Source organism: Crocodylus siamensis, chromosome 3 (assembly GCF_052110815.1).
Source record: "Crocodylus siamensis isolate JL-2025a chromosome 3, ASM5211081v1, whole genome shotgun sequence".
NCBI lineage: Eukaryota > Metazoa > Chordata > Crocodylia > Crocodylidae > Crocodylus > Crocodylus siamensis.
The window spans coordinates 215591594-215612359 of record NC_143397.1 but is presented as its reverse complement, the minus strand read 5'-3'; the positions used below and the strand labels follow the sequence as shown (position 1 = coordinate 215612359).

At 39.3% G+C, this 20766-nt stretch overlaps 1 protein-coding gene across 6 annotated transcripts in view; it reads right to left on the bottom strand.

Moving 5' to 3' along the window:
• Positions 1-1575: 1575 nt before the first annotated feature.
• Positions 1576-20766, bottom strand: part of SLC26A7 (solute carrier family 26 member 7) — a 182509-nt gene continuing 163318 nt past the window's right edge. For 4 of the 6 annotated variants that reach the window (XM_090040304.1, XM_090040303.1, XM_090040305.1 and 1 more), the window contains 6 exons: positions 20185-20322; positions 15983-16031; positions 10512-10615; positions 9415-9469; positions 9225-9328; positions 6370-8536 (listed from right to left, as the gene is read on the bottom strand). In XM_090040304.1, coding sequence (XP_089896430.1) covers positions 8417-8536; positions 9225-9328; positions 9415-9469; positions 10512-10615; positions 15983-16031; positions 20185-20322 — 570 coding nt within the window. In that variant the 3' untranslated portion in view covers positions 6370-8416. The other 2 variants (XM_090040306.1, XM_090040307.1) reach the window with 1 other exon arrangement.

Genomic DNA, 20766 nt, shown 5'->3' with positions numbered 1-20766 from the left:
GACTTTGCCCTGTGAATGCCACCTGCAAGGCATGGGGCATAGAAAGGAGAGGTCGGAGCCGTGTGTAAACCGCTTGGGATCAAGGCATTAAAATAGGCATCCTCCCTCTTATTAAACCCAAAAATTCATGGCAGGCAAGACTGGACGCCCTAGATGGAGGGGTGTCCAGTATGCTGACCAGCCAAAAGTAGGCTCCTTCATCACAGACATGCAAACTAAAATGGGAGAAAAGCTAGCTGATAAATGTAGAAACACTTCAGTAGTTTGCTGCCTGAAAAATTGAACAAGTCTCTATTTTCTGAACTTTTAACGAATAAGGTTTTAAAAAATTACCAATCATGAAAGAAGTTTTGTCAGGCAATAATAGTTAGCTATTGGCAGAGGATTGGCAGAGACAGCTCCATTTGGCAGTATACAGCTATAGGATTTGCATGAATACCCAGGGCTCTGCTTGGTTCACCACAGTGAAGCTTTTAAGGTCTAGTTTTCCTAAGGTTTGGCTATGCTTCAAATAGTGGGGACATCAAGTATATGGCATCAGCAAGCAGACCAATGTACTGGCAAAGCAGGCCAGTTGACTCGTGTGATGGTCATGATATCAATTTTCTCAGCTCTTCAGCTGGAGTTAGATACACATAAATCTCAATTGCCTTGAGAGGCTCCACAAAACACTTCTGTTGTATGAAAAGAAAATCAGAAAATACAACAAGACTATCTGGATATCATTCTGGCCAGGCTGGCCTGTCATACAGACTAAAATGCAACATAGAGGAGGCAGTTTCAGAGCCATGACCTCAATGTTTGTTTTATGTTGCTGGCCATGTTGCGATTCCACACACAGATTCTGGAATCAGAAGACTGTTTAGTTTTGTTTTTGAATCAGGATTAGTAGTTTTCCTACCTCTTGCTGAACAGAGTACAATGTTGTACTACAGCTCAGAAAAACAGACGTTAGCATCAGGAAGAAACAGAGGGGGCTAATCAATCGTTAGGAGTTTATTCGCTACCATATTTCATCTCCAGAAGCCACTTGCACCCATGAAAAATGAGTTTAAAGTGCTACCAAATGAGAATGGTTAGGGCTTTTCACTCATTTCACATGAGTGTATATTCCCTAAAAGATTGTGTGGTATGGAAATTAGCTTCTTAATCTCAAAGTGACAAATTTTCAAAGAACCTCCATTTGTAACATGAGGTTTTTGGTACAATTTTCTCTATCTGTGCAGATCATAGATTTAGATATGCAAGCCCCAGGAACACCCACTAACACACATGCACATTCAATAGTGCATAAAGAGATGCACAAAATGATTGTACATGTAAACTGTGTAAATGGAGGCCAAATTTTATTAAATGGTGCAAGATTAATATATTCAGCTATATGGAGGTAAAAATATGACCATTTCCTGATAACCAACAAAGAAGCAAGGCCTCTGATTATAGTATAACTCTTTTTTCTCATTAATACAATTGAATATGTTATGAGGTTGGAGAAGGAACCATATATCATTATAGACTGTTTAGTATGGTGCAAAACCTGTTAAGTATTGAAATAATGAGGGCATTTATCACATATTTCAATTTGTTTCCATATAAATTTATTGTTGCATATGCTAATACAAAGAAGTACAAACAAAAAAAGAAACAATTAAATGCATTATAAACTATATGAAAATAGGGAGATCTTTACTAAAAATTCATCTTAACAATGAAAGCACCATTTAACATCCAGTACGAGACTGCATTCATTCACTCATTCATGAGAAACTTCTTTCCTTCTAGATAAAATGCTATCCTTCCAAAGACATGAATGCTGTATTTTCAAGACGTACAGCATGTTTTATTTTGGTAACCAGTAAATGTCACACAATATCCATAGCCACTACTGATGCATTAATGTTTTCATTAAACAATGAAGATACCTTTCCTCATTACATTACATATTTATAGCATATGGATCTGTCAAATAAATTATGACAAGGCAGATAAAGCCAGACCTTGTGACACTTGAATCACAGAATCAGGGCAAATAACCTTTAAAATGAAAGACATATGATGAAAATTAGAGACATTTAATTTGCATAAATATAATGTTAACAGTCTTCCCCTTATTGCATATTTTATACCTAATTTATAATTGTCACCACATTAATTTCTTAATGCCAGTTTGAATTCTTTTTTTTTATCTTCACTTGCTTTGTTTTTTGAATGTGTACTATGTTAACACTTTAAGAAGCATAGCCTCACAGCTAGTTTTTATATTGGTGTTGAGGGACACATTTGAAGCTGACAGAGGAAAAAGCAAAATTCAAATGATGAAGAACCTGAGTTTGGGACTGATTTCTAAAAATAAGATGATAGCCAAGTGACAAATGAATATGACAGCTCAGAAAATAATGACCATCTTTTGATAGCAAATAAGAATCAGTGCCTTCCTGTAAAGTGATAAACATAACATACTGTACTGTTCATGTTCATGTGCACATAATTAAGAAGTAAAACTACTCATTTCCATTTTGGGAGTATAAATATCAATTAAATCAACATTGAAGCACCTCAGTAAGTGCCTTGATTTTCAGAGGTGCTTAGGACCTGACACCCCCAATGCTGCAATTACTTCATGCCTTCTTATTTGTTAATTAATGTAAATCTTCCTCAAACCTGTTGTTATTAGGTACTGAGTTGCCCAATCCCTTCAGAAATCAACAAGACCTAACAGAGCTCAGAACCTTGCACTGACAGTACAGGAGAAATTCATTTATGCAAGTCACATTTATCTCAAAACCCCAGGAAGGACAAGAGCAAGAACACAGGCATTTTAAGAGTGTTCATATAAATAACAGAACAAAATGTAAAGGTGACTAGCCCAGCAACCAACACGCCTTAATCCAATAGGGTCACACTGATCCTTGTGCAAAGGGTCAGTACAAAGACGATGCATACTTAGGAGGGAAGTAAACAATGCACAAATTTTGTTCTAGCTCTTTCTTCATAAGGGGTCTGTTTAACCTGTTCTATCCTGCTAAGTCAGCTGGTTAACTTTGGCAAAGCTCACTGGCAGTCTAGTGCTGAAGTGGTGTTAGGGCACTTATCTCTTAGTCCTACTACATCCTGCTGAACCAACTGCTCAGGGTTTTTGAAGTCCATGCTGTGTGTCAATGACAGATGCCCAATATAGCTAAGGTTTGTGGCTCTTCCAGCAATCTGTGCTTTTAGTCAGTTTTCTCTACATGCCTGCATTCTCATGGGAGAGTTCTTGATTCAGAACACAGCACGCCAGTAGGCGTGCATATGATAGAGTTAGGCAAGAAGCCCATCCACTGACAGCTACAATTGTCAGCTACAACAGATTCACAACTCATTGTCGGTCACACAGCTGGGAGTGATATCTGAAAACATGGCACCAGATCACCCATAGAAGGGCAACATGTGGGTATGACACCAAATGGGACACAACCTTGCCTGCAAAATGCAAACCTGTCAACTCTTCTCTACTGCTACAACAATCAACACACTCCACAATGAAACCAGCAGAATCCACATCTATCCCAGTATGTGGTATATGTCGTCCAGTGCACCAAATGTCCCCACAAGCTATGTGGGTGAAACTAGACAAAAACTTCACCAGAATGATTGCAGAAAAAGACAAAGGACAGAGCCAGTTGAATACGAGTGAGGAGAATGTTATTCACAGAAAAAAACATTCCCTTTTTGACTTCAGTCTTCACACTCAAAGACAGAATTATAGATTCCCATTCCCCAAAGTCTTGCATTAATGGACTAGCTAAGGAGAGCAATGAGCTTCTCTACCCAGTAACAAGAAGGAAAAAGCCTTCCAAGCCTTCCTCTAGGACAGACATGCAAAGGGTCAGGAATGATCGGGAACCTCTAGTGTCCTCAACCACCCAATGCATACCTATAGAAAACTGCCTCATCACTTGCAAGTAGCTGATTACAGTGCAGGGAGCAGGGAAAGTCTAGCCAGAGTCACTTCCATTGGACACTGCCTTAATTCTTGCTAACACTTTCCTATCTGCACAAAGCAACCTGGCATTCTTTCTTCCCAGCACTTCCAATTTGACCTTTAGAAGTATAGCTGTTCACTTCCATCTTAATCCCCTAACCCTTGGCTAGAGGCAAAAATTACACATAAACAGGTATAAGTGATCAGAAACTGGTTTAAAGCTGTAACAAAAGAATTTCAGTTCACATACACTGCTTTCAAAATGGCCGAACCTAGTTTAAGATAAACCTGGATGGATGTAGTATCAGATTTAATTGATTTAGGTTAAATGAGTTTACTGAACTTCTGTCCCAGATTCCCCTCAAGTTAACTCACAATCCCCCAGCATCCTAAGATGCTTTGCACCTCCTTACAAGCTCCCCTCGCGGGGTGGGTGAGCTAACTTTGGCTCAAGCTGTTGCTCCAGACCAGCAGGGAGGGCTTATCTGTTCAGTTGATGCAGTTTAGTCTAAACCTGCAAAGACTGAGCCAATTCAGGCTCAGGTTTTTTTTGACTGTCTGTACTTTAGGTCAGTGTAAGGGAAGAGAGTGCAGTTGGAATATATAGTTCCCCGTTTCCTTTTTCTCCTTGGCACATGCTTGATTCTCATATTTCAATGCTGTTGTTTCACAGATCACCAAATACAAAGGAAGAAACCAACATACATGCATCTAACCATAAATAGTGTAACACATATGGTTTTATGTAATCTGTATTACAAAACAATTGTTTGAATTGGTTTCATTGAGCCCTTTGGTAAGCATGCATACAGCTTGTATGAGCTGCAGATATGGAAATATCTGGCACCACTGTATGTTGTGAAATTTAAAAACCAGTTCCCTTATATAACGTATTGTGTTTTGTGTTATAAGGTAACTTTTGTATGATGGTTTTGACTGTCAGATTTGCAGATTTCAGTGGCACTAAAGTCATGTTAACCATCAATATTCATGTTATCTTATTTTAGAATATTTTGTGGACTTACTGGCACTAAGATTTAGCTTTAGAAAAATGAAGGCAGTTCTCAGAACCAGAAAACATGTAGATTTTCATAGACTGTCATTATGACTTTATTTTTTTAACAAAAGAATATAATATAGCAGTTTCTCAATTTTACGGACTAGCAGAATAATGTGCACTTTGGCTGCTTAGTCCAAATCAACTCACTTAGGCAAAGCAGCTACTGTGTGGTGGTGAACTGAGCCTGGAATTTATAAGGGCAAACTTTCAAGCTGTTGCCCAAGAAACACAGAAACTTCTGCTTGCATGTACAAGAACCTCAGATATATGTGTAACTGGATGGGTAAACACAAAATTATCCCATCTGCTCATGAAATTGCTCATTTACCCACTGAAATATGTAAGTCTTGCACAGGCAATTTTAGGTTTGCTTTTGATTTATAGTACAATACAGGGCTTTGGGTAGATCCTCAGCTATATAAATGAATGCACATCCAGTAAACTTGATGATGCTACCTTGAGTTACCATATCTGAGGATGTACAATGGCTGGGAATATGGACTGAGATATTGTTACACTAAATGTACTCCACTACCACCATAGAGGATCAAACCTGAAATCTTTGGAACTGAAAATGAAAATATTTTCCACTTGAACTAAAGGATGCCTCTAGCTCTTAAAATGCAGCAAGCTGGAATCATGGCTAGTGCTAATAAGAAACATGATCACACACAATAAAGCACTTTATTTCACATACTTTCTTGGCACACCCAAACTCCTGTTAACTTCAGTGGGTATTTGAAGACATACAGGAAGAATGTGCAAAAATGCAGAACTGTGCTAATTGCACAAGAATATGTTGTAAGATGTTACTGTACATGGTTGATTTAATTAGAGAAAGGATAAATACAATGATCTGAAACATATACCGTATCAGTTAAAATAGATCATTCGCAAGGATTCATAAGGTCTTTTTATCCCATGCACAAAAGTATAGTTTGTGCATTACAAATAAAGTGACTATACAATAGTGTTAAAACAATATATGTCACCATAATAAAGGTCAATACCCTGTCTTCTGCCTAATATTTTGTATCTAAATGTGTACAAAAATATTATATAAAATTACTACATAGTAATCCAACATAGGGACACTCTTTGAGTGATGGTACTTGAGAAAAGAAACTTTTGACAACTATAGATCAAGAAAAGAAAAGAATAACTGTCATAACTGACTCTATTAAATATACCTGGCATACAAAATATTGCCTACAGGATTTCATGAAAAGTTTATGGAAAAGGTATGGCATAGCTTAGTCTGTATGTTAGCAGATCAAAATAGCCACTCTGCAATATGTCAGCATCACACTTCACTGTGTTCATTGAGTTTGTTGAAATTCTGAAATTGAAGAAATAGAAAAGTTTTATTGCATGTTACTACATTCTCACTTGCACTGTGCTAGTGTGAGGACATGAAATAGCAGCAGCTAAAGTATTACTTTAAAAATAAATAACACTGTAAAGACCAAGAAATCAAAAAGGGATCAAAACAGCTCAAGATCAGATGAGCAATAAGCTTCTTGCCATTATAAACAAAATGAAGCCAATGTGATATGAGCACTGGAGACCAGACATAAATAGAAGATTCTTGGTATTTCGTAATAATCAGACTTAAACATGGAAAGGGAAGATCATGCCAGCCTGCCCACCTCGGTGACAGGGCTGAATTATTGCCCACACAGTCTCAAGTGGAAAATGAAACAAAGCAAACACTTTCCATCAGGTCCACTTCCTCATTTTCCCATTCATGTGTTGTCTTCCCTGTTTTCCCTCCACTGCCATCTTCTCCCATTCAGGTGTTATGGGGAAGGAACATATCAAGCAGTATGAATATTCCAAAGAGTCAGCAGCAGCTCAAATCAAGGGGTGGGGGAAGTTAAAAAAAAAAAAGGAATAGCAGGGTTAAATTTAATCTAACTTTTAGTGTCTCATGAAATCCTTTTAGAGAACCTCTGAAATTCTGCAGTTTTTGTGTGCACCATTAGAGGACGATGGCATCAGGGATGGTCATTCAGATTTATGGGTTCTCTTCTCAGTTTACCACCAGCTCCCACAATGGCTTTGGACAGTGAACCAAGCTTCTCTTGCCTCAGTTTTTCCATGTATAACATGGGAATAATATTACTTAATGAACATCTGCATGTGTAAGAGAGTTACAGTAGCATGACTGAAGGTGGCATGACTAGGGCACAAAAATAACCATCCCCAGCACTGCCACTTCCTAGTGTAATGAGGGTTAATTATTGGTGATTTGAATTTGGAGAGTCCCTAATGAAAGCTGCCAAGTATTATGTTTTAAAACATAATATTTGTGTGAAATGTTGTATTTGGGCAGAATTGGACACAATAACAAATAATCATCAGAGTTTGCAGTGTCACGGTACATTATTTTTGCCCTGCTGTTCTCCATTAAGAGTTCTGTTGTTGGATGGAGGGTAATATGCTAAGTATCACTGAATGAGCCATATTTCCCCTGTCCTGTAATTGACTGAACAAGCACATTGATGCACCTTTATCTGAGCAAATCCAACAAAGACAAATTTTGGCTGGGAGCCAAAAAAGAGGCACTTCTAATGTAATTAGCAGAAAGTGCTGGCTTGTAGTAACTGACAAACACATAGTTCATTGACTAGTTTAATGTTTTCTGGAGAAGCTGGACTCTGGCCATCTCTGTAGTCATGAACAAAATAATGGGAAAATAACTAAGATCACAATGGAAGAAGTGTCTATAGTTATGAACACAAACCAGGTTTATAACTCTTCTCACAAGGAATGAAATAACTGATTTTTACGAATAAAATTTGATGGTTAACTTGGCACTTTTTGTATCAAATCAAAGCTGATTTAAGCCTCATCTCTCAAATGAACCTTTTTTTCCTCTTTGCAGTTTTTTCTTCCATTTCTCAAGATTTTTCTGCTCTCTCATCTACAGACTTTCATGAAAGCAAGGTCTACACTGCCCACTGAAGTGCATTATAGAGAGCATGTCTACATGGGAGACTTACTGCACATTGGACTAATAAAACTGTGCAATAGCATGTCACAGTCAGAACCATGCTAGGAACCCATCTGCCGGCGCTACTGCGCAATAGCTTTAGTTAATGCACATTTAGTTAGTACTTTAAGGAAGTACTAAACTAAATGAGCAGTATCTAAGGTTATTAAGGAACGTGTAGATGTGCCCAGACAGTCCTAAATGAGCTCTCAGGAAAGTAGACAGCAGCAGTCTAGGCGCACATCTAGTACAGAGCTCTATGCAACTTAATTTACCTTGTTTCTAGCATGAGTATCCCTACACAACACTGCACAATGCAGTCTAGACATACCTTAAGCCTCTTTTTTTCTGTACAGTTCCTCTGCTTTCCTCAGGCATTTAGCTCCATGTTATGCTTTTAAATATGAGTTGAGGAATTCTGCTTCCTCTGGGCAACTTCTGCTTTGGCATAACCGAACTGTACCATGACTATATCTGCACTGTGGAATAGATACTTGAGATACCTGTACAAAAAGTACTGTAGGCAACAAGAGCACAACTCAGTACAGGCCGCTTTAACCAGTCAAGAAGCTAGCTCAGAGGGACAAATGAATAAGACTCACAAGAAGATTAGACAAATTCATGCTTCATAGCCCCATCAGTGAGGATTAAACATAATAGTAGGGCTGCAACCTCCAAACTGGGATTTTCTAAGGTGCTAAATGCTGGAAGCTGTAAGGGAAGAGGATCAGGGGACAAATGAGTGTGGATATGCCCTACATAAATACTCTTCCCCTTAATATTTGCTCTGTGCTACTGTGAGACAGGACAGTGGCTATATGGGTCTCAACTTGGACCCAGCATGGTATCACTTACATTTTTTATAGTCTTATCTCCACATTATATTGTAATTGGAACTGTAGGCACACCCCACATTATGTACCAGAGTACAGCAGGCCAGAATCCAGGACAAAAGCTACCAAGATATAGAGATTATTGATAAAGGGAGAGGTGGTGAAAGTGAAGGACTGTCAGATAACTCTTCAGTTGAGCCTGGGACAGCAGCCAGTGGGCATTTATGGGCTTGAACAATCCATCCTTAGAACCAGCTGCCGAAGATACAAAAGAAAGGGAGCTCACTGACTATGCAAGGGCTCCACAGAGTAATAAAGTATAAATAACCAAAGTCAGCCTTTGAGACTTTGAGTTCATCTATTCAAACTCACCCTGTTAATCTGAATAGCACCAATTGCAGAGGAAACAGATTCAAAGAAGATAGGATTTTCAGATCCTAGGTTTTCACTGTACTGCATTGCTTTTATCAGGGAAGCTGTAATGAAATATACACATTAACATTAAAAAGTAATGTGGGCTTTAACTCATTCTTCAAAACTTTTCTTGTAAATTGATACTTACCTTTGCAATGTGCTAGTAATACATTAATGTTCTGATTTTTACAATCCATGTAAATCTAAATGAAAAAAACCCATGAAATTAGCAAAACTATTTGAAGCATCACATGAGAATAAATCAAACAAAAACAGGTAAGAAACATACTTTAATGCTATTCAAATTACATTGAAAACTACCACTAGAGGGAGCTACTCTATAATCTAAAAATGATGACGCGTGTTAGGACTGCAGCGGGCATGATTAGATTTTTTTTTTTTTTGGTATTGTTTTGTTTTGTTTTTGGAAACCAGTAAATGTAGTTGTAACTGATCTGAAACATTTTTTAAATTCAGCATGAATTTATGAAGAGGAGACCATGGTGAAAATAGTGATGTTTCCCTTACCCACATGTCTTGGGGTTACAGCACTAGCCCAAGATGTAGAAGACCCTTGGTTCAAGTCTCACTTGTGTCTGAGGGGATTTAATCCCCCGCCTGTCAGTCCCAGAAAACTGCCCTCACCACCATGCTACAGATAACTTACTGGAGGCTGCTATCTAGCTCTCCTGCTGAAACTCTGCTACCATGCATGGAATACATAAATAATCATTGAATCAGTGAGTTAAGAGAAGAAATGAAAATGACTATGGAGACATTTTATGAGGGCACTCCCTGAAGAGGTGGGACCCCAGAGGTATAGTCCCTGATTCAACGAATATGCATGTAGTCCACGCAAAGTAGAAAAGCTCTGAGAGGAAATATTCAGGAAAGCCACCTCCAAGTCTCCTAATAGTTGAAGCACTCATGAGAGGCTGGGGTATACCCAAGTTCAAGTACCCTCTCTGCTCAATTCAGATCAGGAATCTGGACCAATTCTTGCCATCCCAATGAAGCCCATGCCGCCAAGTAAATAAATTTAATTCCAACCGCAGTCATATGAATTAGTTTCTAAAAGTAATTTGGGGGCTACTAAATAGAGCTGATCACAATTGCTATTATAATATTATTATTTGTACTTTGGTATTTATAGTCACATGACTGAACTTTGGGTCAACTGATATGCAAGGTGAATACAGACTTGGACCTAATTTCCAGCACATATATGCATGATGTCAGAAATACCTGCAGAAGCACCGAAACTCCAGTATAGTCAAATAAAGTCAGTCCACTGCAGTCTAATATTAAAGCACGTCTTTCATTAAGGCATGGCTCTAAGGATGACTCACCTATATATTTGATACAAAATGAGAAAGAATCTCCAGAAAGAATAACAATCTCTCATCAAAAAATAAACAACATACTGTGTTACAAACAAAGCACTTTTTTGTACATTGGGAAATATCAAGCAAGGGAATGCCTTATTTAAAAAGTACAGCAGAAACAGTAATGGGGTTACAGGATAAAACTGAGAACCAAAAAATAGGAGATCTGGGGAAAGTACCTTTCCAATAAAAAATACTTGGGTAGTGGAATAATCTCTCATCAGAAATGGAGCAAGCCTTTCTAACTCAAGTTTTCAAAACTAGTCTAGATAAAATACTAGCAAATGTAGGAAAGTATTCTGTTCTGTTCTGTTCAGATTCCTATATCTGTATTCATCACTGCGGTAGCATCCAAATGCCTTTCAATAGTTCAACATAACTAATATCTATTACGTTCTCCTCCTGGGGGAGAAGCGTGTGTCCGCTCTTGGTATGTACTTCTCATTTACTTTTGGTTTCTTTCTGTTTGTTTTTTAATTATACATGCTACTGTGTAAGAGTTGAGAAGGTAGATCAAAGAAATGCGCTTTGCACTTTCTAGCAGAAAATGGTGAAGTGTGTAATAGTCTCTCTGTCTGAAGGAATCGATTCTACTGCCTCAGACCAATCTTACAGTGGTAAGGGGCAGGTGACCCCAGCAAGACCTTACAATCTATGAAAAGGAATGGATCACCTAATAATTCCTGTCCGTTATAACGAGAGCTGTGTATCTCTACAAAAAGTCAAAGCAACATACAGACATCAAGGTCCTGATCCAGGAAGTAACTTAGCAAATGCTTCAGTTTAAGTATATACCTGATGTCATTGAGATCACATGCTTAAAATTAAGCTCATGCATAATTGCTTTGCTGTATCATGGCCTAAGTCAATGATTCCAAAAGTTTCCTCACAGAGAGCACTGTAAAACAAATCTTATTTATGCCATACTGCGAATAAATATTAACATTAAAGTAAGTAAGCACAAACTGCAAAGCACTCAGAAAGACATGGGGATGGGGCAACGGGTTGAACGTTAAAGAAGTGTTAAGCTTAATAGTTCTGAAAAAGCAGATAAAAAGATTTTCAGTTCTTGAGAGGGCTTACAGTTCCAACACAGTGGGGATTTATATTGGCATTAATTCCTTCCTCAAAGTAGACTATGATCAAAGTCCACTGGACTTATAGCTTTGGGGGTTTATTGGCTTTTTTAGCTGTATGTTAATAAATACATGGCAAACAAAAATAAAGAATTTCAAAAGAAAGCTCCTGCCTGATACTTCTGCTGTAGAAATCCAGAAAAGCTTTATGTGGATGACTGGATGGTTCACTGAAGTCTTTTCTATATCACACCAATATTTCCAAAATAAAAGCAGTTTCTCTTTGTGTTTGTACTGAATTATACATAAATAGAAATGTAGAAGGTAAATGTAGAAGATAGAGTTTCTATATAAAATATTTACATATAAATATATATACATACATGTATATATACAAAATCATTATATAATCATTTATATAAAGGGGAGGAGCAGGTTATGATTAGGATCTTGTGTTCAGTTTGCTTCCCCTTGCTGCTAGTACAGACCAACAGCAAACTACTACTCTCACAGTAAGAAATAGAAGTAAGGTATCTGAATCAAAGTGCTTTCCAGGTCCGCTCCTGGAGTGATGCTTAGGTAAATGTCTAAAACTAAAATGTAACCCGCTGACTGTTTAATAAACAGTCCAGTCCAACTGTCTGGAAAACTTTTGGAGTTACTGTTGCTGTTTAATACTAGTACTGCCAGAAATTCCACTATGACCCCAGTTTCTGGAAACTGTCTTCCTTCTCACAGTTTTATCTAAATGCGCACAGGATGAAATTCACCACTGGTAAGAGATCTATCACAAGCAATATTCACAGTTGAACAGTAGCATATCTGGGGCAGAGTGAGCAGGGCATTAACCCTGGACTAGCCCTAGAGGGGGCATCAGTATAGGGCCCTCTTCCCAGGAGTCTCTGCCATGGGCAGATGCATCCCTTCACCAAACAGTGTATCAGGGGGTGGCAAGGATGGTCACTGCACACTTTGCTGATGCCTGCTGCACACTTTGCTGTTGGAGGCACAACCCTGTGCCCAGAGAAAGAAAGGGCATCAGGAGGAGCCCCAGGGAACCCAGGCTGCTGCCTGTTTCTTCAGAGCAGCAGCAGCAGCATGAGCCTCTGCTGCACAGCACTAGCAGCTGTCACCTAAGGAGAGCTCTGTCAGATAAGACTCCGTGTCCCACCCTCAGTCCCCTGCCCACTCTCTAGTGGCCAACATAATGACCCCAAACCCCATGCCCCAGGTGCTGAAAGTGCTCCCTATGCCTATACCATTTAAGGTAGTGGTGGGCAAAATATGGACTGTAGACCACATCTGGCCAGCTAAGGGATCTTTTTGGCCTGAGGAGGCCCCCTTAGCCCTGCCTGGCCCAGGCATAGGAGGCCACAGAGGCCATGGTGCATGTGGTCAGGCCTGCTGCCCTGGGGTGCACAGCAGGGCTGGGGCAGTGCTGCAACAAGACTCACTTCCTGGCAGCCCCTGCAAGACCAGACTTGGCCCTGCTGGCCTATGCATCCTGTCCTACCACTGGTGGCACTGGATGGGGCAGGTGGGTGGGGGCTCTAAGTAGACCAGCTTGGGGCCCATGTGGACAGAGCACACTTGGCCAGGCAGGGAACAGCATCTGGGAGCAGGATGGGCAGTGGGGCTGGGACCAGGGCTGGGATTGGGATTTTGGGGTGGTGACAACATGGGGCCAGGGCCTGGGCCCAGAGAAGACCCACTATCCACTATTCACATGTCCTGGTGATGGGTGCCAGTTCTGCAGGAAGGGGTGTGCAGGGAGTAGATCATGGCCTTGCCCCAGGCTCCAGCCTCATACTGTCACCTCCTTGTGATCCCAATCCCAGCCTCGGCCCTGCCTTCCCATCCCACTCCTGAATGCCACTCCCTGCCCCACTGCCCCATAGTCTCTTCCACCAGCTGAGCACGGCCTGCCCATGTGGGTCCTGGACCAGTCTCCATGGAGACCCTGAGATTGCTGGGTAGCTCGAGAGTGGAGCCTGGGCCTAGTACAGAGCCACAATCTGCTCTCCAGCCTGCAGAACCGAAGCCCATCATGGAGGCATGTGGGGAGTGGATCACAGCACTTCCCTGGGCCCCGATCCCATGCTGTTATGGCCCCATGATCCCAGGGTGCCCCAGCCCCAGCTCTGCCCACCAGTCCCGCTCCCAGATGCCATTCCCTGCCTGTCCATGACCCCATCCCATCAGCCCAGCTGAGCATAGGGCAGAGCCACTTAGGGAGTTTTGGTGAATTGTTGTGGGGGGAGAGGGGTGCTGACCCGACCTGACACAGGGGTGTTGACCCAGCCCTCAACAGCTCACCAAAACTCTTTAAGTTGGTCTCCAGCACAAATAATTGCCCACCCCTGATTTAATGGCTCAAAGTAAGCTTGGGTATGATATAAGTAGTGCTCAGACACTGTGAAATATCCAGCCATCCAAAGAAATCAGGATTTCCTTTTGGTCAGTGTCTCTAAGCAACTGTCTAGCAATGCAGGGATTTTACAGAATATTTTTTGCCTTTACTAGGACTAGTGTATGTTGCAATACTTTACAGAGATAGCTATAGACTCCATCACCCTCTAATAAAACAAAGAATGTAATTCCTTAAAGTCATCAGAAATATAGTTAATGAATATAAATATTCAGCCAATTGTTCAAATTCAATTTCTTGACTAGAACCTGAATGCTTATAAGTTTGTTGAATAAATGTTATATTTGAACTCTTTCCATGATTTAAGTTATCTGTATAAAGTATGTCTTGAAAAAGGTCACTCTAGTGACCCTATAGGAATGTATGCGCTACATTCTGAGGTACCCAGATTGTAGCTGTATTGGTCTAAAGGAAAAGGCAATCAGGACTCGTAGTAGAGATGATATTTTCTGTGATGATGCAAATTACCTTGAAACAAAGGCAGGAGCTTTGTTTCAAGGTAATTTGCATCATCACTAATCCTCACAGGAGGTGAAAGGCTCCATAACAGCTATGAACTGAATGCCCAGAGGAGTTTGCTATCTATTGACTCCTCTGTGAAATCTTATGAAATATGAACTTCCATTTCTACCCAGGAGAACTTTTGCAATCTTTTCTCCAATGCCTGATAAAGGGTGTTTGTGCCAGAAAGTTTGCAATTAAAGAATTTTTTTTGCAAAAATCTTGTTGGTCTAATAAAAGATATCATCTCTACTATGAGCCCTGATTGGCTTTTGCACTGTATTCTGGCATTTTATTAGGTGTGTTATGAAATGGTTTATATATTTTAAATCTCAAATAGAAAATAAACCTTTATTTAGTTTCCTTATTCCATATTCTGAGGTAAGGTGATATGGATCATTCTGAGCCATTTCAATTTTCTTAGCCTATATTGTAAATGGACTTAAAAGCCATACAGATTTAATATCATTTTTCTACTTTTAATTTTACTTACTGTCTATGCTCCAGCTCTGCAGTAAACTCTGACCAGGCACAATAATCCACACAATGCTCAGTTCATTTCATGATTGGGCAGTGTTTCTAATAAATCTGTTGGTTGATGTTTTTGTTATTTTTAGCTGAGGGACTAAAAGCAGTGATTGTCAGCTGGGGTCCCACAACACCCTGGGATGCTGTGAGATCTTTTTAAGGGTGCCACCCAATATTAGCAAACACATACACATGATTGACATGATAAACCAAGAGCTTCCCAATAGGAATTCATATTGTCCAAAGCATTGTGATCTTCCTGGGTACTTTGCAACAGAATTGCTTTATTACTATTCTATAGTACAAAAAATAAGTTAAATTAGTTTTTAAATGGACGGGGTGCCACTAAGTTCAGAAAAGTTGCGGAGAGGTGCCTTGAGTCTAAAAAAGGTAGAAAACCAGGGCTCTAAAGTATGTCAGGTTCTTAGTTCAAATCTGGACTAAGGCATGGATAATATAATTTCTCTGCTGTCTCATGAGTAAATTATGGTTATGTGAAATATGTTGGTACCCTCTGAATATTTCCTAGATTCAGAGCTGTAAATCTCTACCAGCAATCTCAAAACGTAAGCCCTACATTCTCAACTTAAGAGGGTTGAGAAGCCCTCCAGATCAATGGCAAAGCATATTGACAGGATACTATAGGGAAGGTGGCACTGTTAGTGTTCAAGCTTTACTTGGTATGAGGAAACATATTAGTTTCTGGACCATGAACATTTATGTAAAAATCAGGAAACATCTGACATACCAACACCACACCCCATCTTGCTTTAGATGTTTCATAAATGCTAAACTCACCATGACAACTGCCATTGGATAATGGATTGAGCAATGTGTTCTGTTCGCACTGAAACAAAAGGAAAACTCAATGTAAGAACTAAGGAAAAATCATTAATGCTTTCTGTTTGCCACTATGGAGTTTTTCTATTCCCTTCTAAAGGAAAATATCAAAATTCTCTTTCTGTGAAAGTCTTGTGGATCCTTTTAACATGTGGAATAAATTCAGCAACATTTGTTTAAAAGTTATCTCAACCTATGTATTATTGTTTCACTGCCTCACTTTTGCCTTCTAGGCCAATCTCTAGCCTTCATGAATTGATATCCATTTTAATCTCCTGGGGGCTACACAGAGCTGATAAAAAGGGGGAGGGGAGTAAATGAATAAAGTTCAAAATGTCAACCTCATTTACATTATGAAATATTCTATGTTAATTGAAATATTTGCTAAAATAATTTCTGAAATTATTCATTTACCAAAAACATGTTTTATTTATTCAAATGTGGCTTTAAAAAAATCTAATATTTTGATAATGATTTTGATAAAATATTAAATGTGTGGTAATAAATTATAAAAGATGTAATACAAATGTATTAAAATGAAAAATATATAAATAAAAACCCACAAAAGCATGAACAAGTTTTTGCAAAAAAGTTTTGTTTTTGAATAAAGGTTATTTTCTACATACTGTGCAAAAAAAATCAGCAAATTGTAGAATTTGCAGAAATTCTCTCCCCAGTACATATAAAGGACAAAATATCCACCCCAAAGAACATTTAAATTAATTTCAGGCAAATCAAATATGTTTATCTCTACCAAGTTATTTATGCTGTCTTCATTAGAGAATGTCTCCATAGCAGTTAAAGCAAAAGCAAGAAAAGCAAAATAAAATAGACTGTTTATTTTTTTACTTGGCTATTTGATATTGTTTTGTTTTATCTATTTTCTGTATTATCATATACTATGTTGAGTATCATATCCTATGTTCTCATCTGAGGGGGAGAGGAGTCAAGGAGATCTGGTTGTATTTTAAAGAAACCTTACTGAGGGCTCAGGAACAAATCTCAATGTGTAGGAAAATTAGTAAATATAGCAGGCAACCAGCTTGGCTTAGCAGAGCACTCTCCAGTGATCTTAAACACAAAAAGGAAGTTTACAAGAAATGGATGCTTGAACAGATGACTAGGGAGGAGTATAGGAATATTGCTTGGGTATAGAGGGATGAAATCAGGAAGGCCAAAGCAAAATTGGAGTTGCAGCTAGCAAAAGATGTGAAGGGTAACAAAAGGAGTTTCTACAAGTATGTCAGCAACGAGAGGAAGATCAGGGAGAGTGTGGGTGGTGGAGGCAACCTAATGACAGATGATGAGGAAAAGGCTGAAATACTCAATTCCTTTTTTACCTCGGTCTTCACAGGCAAGGTCAGCTCCCAGACTACTGCACCAGGTCGCCGTTTGGGGTGAAGGTGAGCAGCCCTCAGCGGTGAAAGAGCAGGTTAGGGACTATTTAGAAAAGTGGATGTGTACAAGTCCATGGGGTCAGATGCAATGCATCTGAGGGTGCTGAGAGAGTTGGCTGATGTGACTGCAGAGCCACTGGCCATTACCTTTAAAAACTCATGGCGATTGGGGGAGGTCCTGGATTACCAGAAAAGGGCAAATATAGTGCCTACCTTTGAAAAAAGGAAGAAAAAGGATGCAGGGAACTACAGACCAGTCAGCCTCACCTCAGTCCCCAGAAAAATCATAGAGCAGGCCCTCAAAGAATCCATTTCTAAACACTTGGAGGAGAAGAAAGTTATCAGGAACAGTCAGCAGTGGACATTATATACCTTAACCTTAACAAGGCTTTTTGATACCAACTCTTACAGCATTCTTACAAGAAAACTGAGGAAGTATGGGTTGGATGAACAGACTGTAAGTTGGACAGAAAGCTGGTTGGTTCATCGGGCTCAATGGGTTGTAATCAATGGCTCGATATCTAGTTGGCAGCTGACATGAAGTGGAGCGCTCCAGGAGTCGATCCTGGTGCCAGTCTTGTTCAATATCTTTATTAATGGTTTGGAAGATGAGATGGAGTGCACCTCAGCAAGTTGGCAGATGATACCAAGCTGGGGAGAGTAGTAGGTATGGAGGGCAGGCCTAGGATTCAGAGTGACCTAGACAAATTGGAGGACTGGCCAAAAGAATTCTCATGGGGTTCAACAAGGACAAGTGCAAAGTTCTGCACTTACATTGGAGCAATCTCATGCACTATTATGTGCTTAGGACCAACTGGCTAAGCAGCTCTGCAGAAAATGACCCGGGGCATATAGTGGACAATATGCTGAATATGAGCCAGCAGTGTGCCCTTGTTGCCAAGAAGGCTAACGGCATACTGGGCTGCATTAGTAGGAGCATTGCCAGTAGATCAAGGGAAGTGATTATTCCCTAGTGCAGCATTGATACAGGCCACACTGGTGCAGGCCACTGGTGCAGCACTAGTGGGGCCACATTTGGAGTACTGTGTCCAGTTTTCTGCCCCCCGGTACACAGAAAGGATGTGGAAATTGGAGAGAGTCCAGCAGAGGGCAACAAAAATGGTTAGGGGACTGAGGTACAGGACTTATGATGAGGACAGGCTGAGGGAACTGAGCTTATTTAGTCTTCAGAAGAGAAGACTGAGAGGGGATTTGATAGCAGCCTTCAACTACCTGAAAAGTGGTTACAAAGAAAACGGCGCTAGACTATTCTCATTTGTGGCAGATGACAAAACAAGGAGCAATGGTCTCAAGTTGCAGCCAGGAAAGTTTATGTTAGATATTATGAAAAACTTTCTCACTAGGAGGGTGGCGAAGCACTGAAACAGGTTACCTAGAGAGGTGATAGAACCTCCATCCTTGGAGTTTTTTAATACCTGACTCTAGAAAACCCTGGCTGGAATGATTTAGTTGGGGATGGTCCTGCTTTGAGTACGGGATTCAATTAAATGACCTCCTGAGGGTCCTTCCAATTCTAATTTTCTATGATTCCATGTTCTGTTTTAATTTTGTTTCAGCTAATAGATTGTGCAATCTTATTGTATGCTTAGTAACTATAAACTATATAATTGTATTATTATATTATTTATACTTTTATTGTTCATTTTACTGAGTTGTTTTATCAAAAGCTGTAAATCAATTACTGTTAAACAAGAGCAAACTCTGTCTAGCCTTTAAAACTATAATAGGTATTGGCAGGTATACTAGAATAGTCAAGATGTCTGTGGTGGCAGTGACGTATTATTATTATTTTTATATCCTCTATTTATTTATTTTACCAAAACTATGATAATCACTGTGAAAACTTAAGGAGAAACATTACTTTACAGTATTGTTCCTCAATTTTATACCTGTCTGTATACCTTCCTGTTGCTTCCAGGTTAATTACTGATAATTACAATGGTATAAGCCTAATTCTCAAAGCTGCTGAAAAACTGTTGCTCCCACAGACCTCCGTGGCGGCAGATATTCAATCTGCACACATCTACATATGCATTTAGGGTGCAATAAAGTTACTGGTAAGTTACTTACTGCACAGTAAATGGATTTAGGCTGGCATCTACATGTGCAGGTGTTAAAGCACTGTAATGCTGTATGTGGACTAACTTGAGAGTAAGGTTAGTCCCAAGTCAGTCCATGTGCACAGTGTTACTGCGCAGTAAGGTGTCTATGTGTGCATTACTGCACAGTAACTACTCAGGCATAAATTTGATACCCTCATGATGCAGGTGTCAAATTTATGCCCAAGCTGGCATAGGTCAACATATTTCTTGTGGCGTACAGGCTTGAACATGTAGACACCACCTGTACTGTGGTGTAATTTGCAGTTACTGCACAGTTAATATGCACATGTAGACATGCCCTCTGTGATGGAAATAGGCCTTTATGTATCAAAGCCTGTGGAAGTTCTCCCATGAATTTCCATGGGTACTGGATTGATTCATTAACATCTTTTGTTGAATTACATAGATAAATATATTAGATGTATTCCTTCCAAACAGTGATGGGAAAAACTAAACACATTGAACTTGATGAAGTTTAGGTTTTAATTTTATTATATGGCAAATTGATCATCTATGGCATAATGTGATTTTCTATTGTATTATCTGATGGAGTGCTGTGAGATTTGATGGAATGAACATGAGAAAAGCACTCGTTATCATTATTGCCATCATTACTACTGATGAATATAGCACATCCTACCTTGTTTATATCATCATATGCCTGGTTGCTTGCATTGTCCTTCTGGATTATCTTTATTAAATCAGCATAGAACTTCTTGGCATTCAAAAAGACAAGTGGGTTGTTCACCGAAACTATCTTTACCTGTTGCAAAGATTCCTTTGGGGTGAAATAAATAAAGCATTGTGAAGGTTTGACTCATTCCCTCCAATTTAAACAAAGGAAAAATATTTTTTAACAATCCTACAAAATATAAATTACTAGTTTTGTGAAAAGATACTGGGTACCATGGTGCTTTAACTGGAGAATAGTCTTCTCCCTTGTCTTGCTTAAATCAAGGAAAATGTAAGTAAAACAAAAGGACTCAATGATTAGTTAGAAGGAAAGACAGAAACAAAACCATAATGTTTGGCATGGCTGATCTTAAGAATGACAATTCAGTAAATAAAATGACTTACCATTTCCGTATTTAAAATTGTAACAAATGAAGGAAGCCTGAACTACTCTGAACCAAAGCTGAACAAATTGTAAACTGCAGAAGTCATTTCTGATCTTCTTTCTTAGTACTATCTTGCACTGAGGGGTATCAAGCTAGGATATTTA